At 61.6% G+C, this 6,763-nt stretch overlaps 1 protein-coding gene across 1 annotated transcript in view; it reads left to right on the top strand.

The window, feature by feature from the left end:
- The first annotated feature begins 1,564 nt into the window (after nucleotides 1-1,564).
- The window catches only part of CCNF (cyclin F), a 29,454-nt gene continuing 24,255 nt past the window's right edge, over nucleotides 1,565-6,763 (top strand). The window contains exons 1-2 of the mRNA XM_054161363.1: nucleotides 1,565-1,577; nucleotides 6,497-6,651. Coding sequence (XP_054017338.1) covers nucleotides 1,565-1,577; nucleotides 6,497-6,651 — 168 coding nt within the window. The remainder of the gene's footprint in view (nucleotides 1,578-6,496; nucleotides 6,652-6,763) is intronic.

Raw genomic sequence — 6,763 nt, 5'->3', positions numbered from 1 at the left:
GAGGCCTGGAGCAGGCTGCGAGAAGAGAAGAGAAGAGAAGAGAAGAGAAGAGAAGAGAAGAGAAGAGAAGAGAAGAGAAGAGAAGAGAAGAGAAGAGAAGAGAAGAGAAGAGAAGAGAAGAGAAGAGAAGAGAAGAGAAGAGAAGAGAAGAGAAGAGAAGAGAAGAGAAGAGAAGAGAAGAGAAGAGAAGAGAAGAGAAGAGAAGAGAAGAGAGAGAAGAGAAGAGAAGAGAAGAGAAGAGAAGAGAAGAGAAGAGAAGAGAAGAGAAGAGAAGAGAAGAGAAGAGAAGAGAAGAGAATAAACCAGCTTGGAAGAGACCTTCAAGATCATTGCGTCCAACCCATCAACCAATCCAACACCACCTAAACAGCTAAGCACCCCATCAAGTCTCCTCCTGAACACCTCCAATGGGCAATCACTCTCTCTGTGTAGAACTTCTTCCTCACATCCAACCTAAACCTCCCCTGGCACAGCCTGAGACTGTGTCCTCTTGTTCTGCTGCTGGCTGCCTGGGAGCAGAGCCCAACCCCCACCTGGCTACCACCTCCCTTCAGGCAGTTGCAGAGAGCAAGAAGGTCTCCCCTGAGCCTCCTCTTCTGCAGGCTAAGCAACCCCAGCTCCCTCAGCCTCTCCTCACAGGGCTGTGTTCCAAACCCCTCACCAACTTTGTTGCCCTTCTCTGGACTCGTTCCAGCAAGTCAACCTCCCTCCTAAACTGAGGGGCCCAGACCTGGACACAGGACTCGAGGTGCAGCCTAACCAGTGCAGTGTACAGGGGCAGAATGAGCTCCCTGCTCCTGCTGGCCACACTGTTCCTGATGCAGGCCAGGATGCCATTGGCCCTCTTGGCTGCCTGGGCACACTGCAGGCTCATGTTCAGTCTACCATCGACCAGTAAGGTTGTGGAGTCTCCTTCCCTGGAGCCGTCCCAGCCCTGCCTGGATGTGTTCTGTGTGACCTGCGCTGGGTTCTGTGGCCCCCTGTGCGCTGTGCTCTGTGACCTCGCTGCGGGCCCGGGGCTGACAGCGCCGCGGACAGGATCGGCCGCGCGCTGCTGCCATGGCAACAGCGACGGGGGGGTGGGGGGGGTGGAGAGGAAGGGCTGGGGGGGGGGACGGAGGCGGGCTCTCTCCATGCGCGTGCGCCGTCCCCGCGAGGACCGCCAACTGCCCCAATTCGAATTCGCATCCTGCGCGTCCAATCACAGCTCGCGGTTCGAGAAGGGCTCCCGCCCCTCCTCCGCCTCTCAGGCCAATCAGAACGCCTGCTGGGTTTAAAAAAAAAGTGCGCGCGGCTGGGGGGCGTGGCCCGGGCGAGCCTGGCCAATCGCGGGCGGGATGCTTGCCCCGGCGAGCGGGGCTTGGGGCGGGGCGCGCGGCCTGCGCCTTCCCTATGACCCGCTCTGGGCGCCACAGGGGCGTGGCGTGTTCGGTGGGGCGTGGTCTGGTTCGCTGAGCCCCGCCCCGCCGGCCGGTGCGGGCCCGCCCCCTCGCGGTGCCGCTCATTCGGAGCCGGTCCGGGCGCGGTGCAGGTGGTTCCCGCTCGGTCCCCGCTGCGCGCCGCGATGAAGGCGGGAGGTGAGTGCGGGCTTGCTCTCGGGGCTCTGAGGGTGCCGCGCCCTTTCTTTCCCTCTCTCCCCCTCCCTCCCCTCAGCCCCAAGCAGTGCCAGCAGACCCCAGGCGGCCTCTGCCCCCAGCCCCGCTCCGAGCCCCTCCAGAGTGGGCTGTACGGGTGGCAGGGAGCCGCGCACCGGGCAGCGGGACCCTCCCTGGGAGCCCTCCCCGGGACCCCTCCCCGGGGACCGCCCGGCTGCGGGGCTCGGCGGCGGCTCGGCGGGGCGCTGGCGGCTGCGCGCCGAAATTCAAACGGCGGCGGGGCCGCGGGGGGCGGCGGGGCCGGGGCCCGCAGCGGGCTTGGGGCTGCCGGGGGAAGCGGTACGGGGCGGCGGCGGGGAGGCTTCCTGCTCCCCAACGGCCCGCGGAGCGCTGCCTGCCGCCGCCGCGGCGCTCGGTGCCTCGCTGCCGTGCCTCGGGCCGTGCTTTACGAGGAGCCGCGGCTGGGTCTGGGCTCTCCTTGCTTCGCCCTCTGAAGCCAGGCGTTAGGAAGCGACCATCGCCTGTGGAGTAACCTTTAGGACGCCTTCACCTTCTCTAGGTGCACGCTGATGTGTGGGAGACCCCTTTCAACAGGACGAGAAGTGGATTTGGCTCTAAGGATGGCTGGCACGGGTTTGCCCAGAGCGGTTGTGGGCTCTCCATCCTGGCAGAGCCAAACCGACTGGACCTGGTCCTGCTGCAGCTGTCCCCACTGGGGCCAGACCAGTCGGACTGGTGAGCTCCTGAGGTCCCTTCCAGCCTGACCCCCTCTCGTTTTGTGAAGCAGCAAGCTGCAGGTTTCCCTCTGACTTCCTGGCCTTTGAAATTGACTTTTCCCTGCCCTGAGCTGCCCTGGCACCCCGTGCTGCTGGGCCAGCCAGCTCTGCATGGGATTGAATCACAGAACTGCCAGGGCTGGAAGGGAGCTCAAGGCTCAGCCAGCCCCAACCCCCTGCCATGGGCAGGGACACCTCACACCGCAGCAGGTTGCTCACAGCCACCTCCAGCCTGGCTGCAAACACAGGCTTCTAGCAGGGGGAGGCTTCTGGTGAGGTGTTGGTTGCTGCTTTGTGTGATGAGGATGATGAAGGCACTGGGATCCCTGATGAGGAAAGGCTGAGCAAGCTGGGACTGTTCAGGCTGGAGGAGAGAAGGCTGAGAAGGGATCTTATGAATGTCCACAAATATCTGAGGGGTGAGGGACAAGAGGTAGGGGCCAGGCTCCTTCCAATGGTGTCCTGTGAGAGGACAAGGGGCAAAGGACACAAACTGGAACCCAGGAGGTTCCCCACCTCGATAGGAGGAGAAACCTCTTTGGTGTGAGGGTGCTGGAGGCCTGGAGCAGGCTGCACAGAGAGGTAGTGGAGTCTCCTCCAGAGATCTTCCAAACCCACCTGGATGTGTTGCTGTGTGGCTTGTCCTGGGTGCTTTGGGTTGGACTGGGTGATCTCTGGAGGTGCCTTCCAGTGCCACCATTCCATGAGTCTGATCCTGCATCAGGCTGGGAGTTCTCTCCATCAAACCTGAGGTGCTAAGGACCTGCTATGAACAGAAGAAGAGGTGTTGGGCTAGTGCTAGCCATGGCTTATGGACCTCTTAGGAATCTGCTGGCTCCTCTTGAGGACCCTGCCAGAGCACTGCAAAGAGAACACCCTGCATGAAGGGAGTCTGGTGCAGCAATTCTGCTTTCAGCAAGGCTGTGACCTTCACATAGGCCCTGCAGGTCTGGACCCTCCTGGTCCTGAGGGCCAGCAAGCTCGAAGAGGTGAGGCTGTGACTGGCTGCAGCTGCTGAGAGCTGTGGCTCCTACCTGCTCCAAGAGAAATGCACTGAGAGGCTTCACTGCTCCCTCACTGAAGCTGTGTGGGAAGAGCTGGAGATGAATATAGACTCACAGGGCTGGAAGGGAGCTCAAGGCTCAGCCAGCCCCAACCCCCTGCCATGGCCAGGGACACCTCACACTGCAGCATGTTGCTCACAGCCACGTCCAGCCTGGCTGCAAACACCTCCAGCCAGGAGGCTGCCACCACCTCCCTGGGCAGCCTGTGCCAGGCTCTCACCACCCTCCTGGGCAGCAACTTCTTCCTCACAGCCACTCTGAGAGCTGCTTTTTGGTGCTAAGGGACACAGATGAGCAATGGCCTTGGCACTGTTGGGTTCCTGGTTGGACTCAGTGATCTTCAAGGCCCTTTTCCAGCCTGAAGCTTAGAATGGCTTAGGTTGGAAGTAAGCTCAGAGGCCATGGGCAGGGAGATCTCTCAGCTCATCCAACCTGGCCTTGAGTGATTTTTACAATCATTCCACTCTCTCAGCTTATGCCTTTGACCCCCCCTGACCTGGTAAGACCTCACAGCTCTGCCTTGGGTTGCTTCAGAGGTGATTATGGGGTGGCTTGGGGTCTTTCCTGGTACCACTCTTTTCACCCTGCTGCTTTCATTTGAGTCAAAACTCTTCCAGCTAAAAATCCAGGCTGGGTGCAGAGTGGGTTGAGAGCAGCCCTGAAGAAAGAGCCCTGGGGGTGCTGGGTGCTGAGCAGCTCCCCAGGAACCAGCAGTGCCTCCTGCAGCCCTCAGGCAGCTGTGTGCTGGGCTGCAGCCACAGCAGGGTGGGCAGCAGGGCAGCAGAGGGGATCCTGCCCCTGGGCTCTGCTCTGCTCAGACCTCACCTCCAACCCTGCCTCCAGCTCTGCTGGCCCCAGCAGCAGAAGGACACAGAGCTGCTGCAGAGAGGCCAGAGGAGGCCACAGAGATGCTGCCAGGGCTGGAGCAGCTCTGCTGGGAGCACAGGCTGAGGGAGCTGGGGCTGTGCAGCCTGTAGAGGAGAAGGCTCCAGGGGCTCCTCAGAGCTGCTGCCAGCACCTGAAGGGATCCTGCAGGAAGGCTGCAGAGGAACTTTTGCTGAGGGGGTCTGAGCCAGGCCAAGGGGGAAGGGTTTGGAGCTGAGGCAGAGCAGGGTTGGACTGGATTTGAGGAAGAAGTTCTTCAGTGTGAGGATGGGAAGGAAGACTTGGGGTGAGGAGGAAGTAAATGAAGTTGTAGTGGCAACATTTTAACTACACACAGGCAGATGGTGAGGTTAGGGCACAGAGGGTTGCTCCCTGTTGGAGCACAGCACTGGTCCCTGGCAGCCCAGAGGCAGCTGAGTGCTGAGCTGCAGCCAGAGCAGGGAGAGCAGCAGCACAGGGAGGGGATTCTGCCCCTCTGCTCTGCTCAGCCCCCACCTGCAGCACTGCCTCCAGCTCTGGGGACCCCAGCACAGGAAGGACCTGGAGCTGCTGGAGAGGCTCCAGAGGAGGCCACAGAGATGAGCAGAGGCTGCAGAACCTCCCCTGTGGGGCCAGGCTGGGAGAGCTGGGGCTGTGCAGCCTGCAGAAGAGAAGGCTGCAGGCAGACCTCAGAGCAGCCTCCCAGCACCTGAAGGGCTCCAGGAGAGCTGGGGAGGGACTTGGGACAAGGGCTGGGAGTGCCAGGCCCAGGGCCAATGGCTTTGAGCTGGGAGAGAGGAGACTGAGAGTGGAGAGGAGGAAGAAATTCCTTGGCAGTGAGGCTGGGGAGACTCTGGCACAGGCTGCCCAGGGAGGCTGTGGCTGCCTCCTGCCTGGAGGTGCTGAGGACCAGGCTGGATGAGGCCCTGAGCAAGCTGTGCTGGTGGGAGGGGTCCCTGCCCATGGCAGGGGCTTGGAGCTGGATGATCTTTAAGATGTCTTCTATTCTCATTCCATGAAGAGGAGTTGAGCAGGAGCCAGCCCTTGTGAGCCTCTTCTCTTAACTGACCCAAGGGAATGAGTCACTCCCTGCTTTGTGGCTTCACCTCACTGCATTGTGTCCTGTGCTCCATCTCTCCATGATTGCTATGTCTGAAGTCTCCCAAGCTGCAGTCAAGAGGTGCTCAAGTTCAGACACCACCTGGAGCTCTGGGTCCAGTTCTGGAGCCTCTGTGCCAGGAAGGCTCTGGAGGGGCTGGAAGGTGTCCAGAGCAGGGCCAGGAGGAGGAGCAGAGGGCTGGAGCTGCTCTGCTGTGAGCACAGCCTGAGAGAGTTGGGGTTGTGCAGGCTGGAGAGGAGAAGGCTCCCAGGAGACCTCATTGTGGCCTTCCAGGAGCTGCAGGGGGCTGCAAGGGTGTCAGGGAGGGATAGGGGTCTGGGACACCTCTGAGGGGGTCAGGAATCAGGCCTGGCACAGGGAGCCAGCAATGGGCACTGGCAGCCCAGAAGGCCAAGGGCAGCTGAGCTGAGCCTTCTGGGCTGCCAGTGCCCATTGCCAGAGGTGGAGGGAGAGGATCCTGCCCCTCTGCTCTGGGGTGTCAGGGAGGGATAGGACTGGGGGGGATGGAGCAGAACTAGAAGTGGGGAGCTGGAGCTTGGCTGTGAGGAAGAAGTTGTTGGCCAGGAGGGTGGTGAGAGCCTGGCACAGGCTGCCCAGGGAGGTGGTGGCAGCCTCCTGCCTGGAGGTGTTTGCAGCCAGGCTGGAGGTGGCTGTGAGCAACCTGCTGCAGTGTGAGGTGTCCCTGGCCATGGCAGGGGGTTGGGGCTGGCTGAGCCTTGAGCTCCCTCCCAGCCCTGCCAGCTCTGTGATTCAATCCCATGCAGAGCTGGCTGGCCCAGCAGCATGGGGTGCCCTGGGCAGCTCAGGGCAGGGAAAAGTCAGTTTGAAAGGGCAGGGACTGAGAGGGGAACCTGCAGCTGCTGCTTCACTCAGAGGGGGGTCAGGCTGGAAGGGACCTCAGGAGCTCACCTGGCCGACTGCTTTGGCCCCAGTGGGCGTCAGCTGCAGCAGGCCCTGGGGGGGGGGTTGGAACTGGCTGATCCTGGAGGTCCCATCCAGCCCTGAGCTTTCTGTGGTGCCTTTCCCCTCTGTGCTGCTCCATCCCTGACTGGGCTCTCCCCTGCTTCTCCTCCCCAGTGATTCACTGTAGGTGCTCCAGGTGCTTTGCCTTCCCTTCCAAGCGGCGGGTCCGGAAGAGGCCTCGTGTCCTGACGCTCCTGAGCCTGCCTGAGGATGTCCTCTTTCATGTCCTGAGAGGCCTTCCTGCTGAGGACATCCTCTCAGTCAGAGCTGTGAGTCTGCTGCTGCTGCCTCCCCTGCCCTGCACCTTGCTGCAGCCCTGCCTCGGGGGCTGCCTGCTCCCGGCCGGGGTCCGGCTGGAAGCCTCCAGCGGTGCCAGGGGAG

The sequence above is a fragment of the Dryobates pubescens genome, chromosome 4 (genome assembly GCF_014839835.1).
Source record: "Dryobates pubescens isolate bDryPub1 chromosome 4, bDryPub1.pri, whole genome shotgun sequence".
In the NCBI taxonomy this organism is placed as follows: Eukaryota; Metazoa; Chordata; class Aves; order Piciformes; family Picidae; genus Dryobates; species Dryobates pubescens.
The sequence above is the reverse complement of the archived record's forward strand: the minus strand, read 5'-3'. Positions and strand labels throughout refer to the sequence as shown.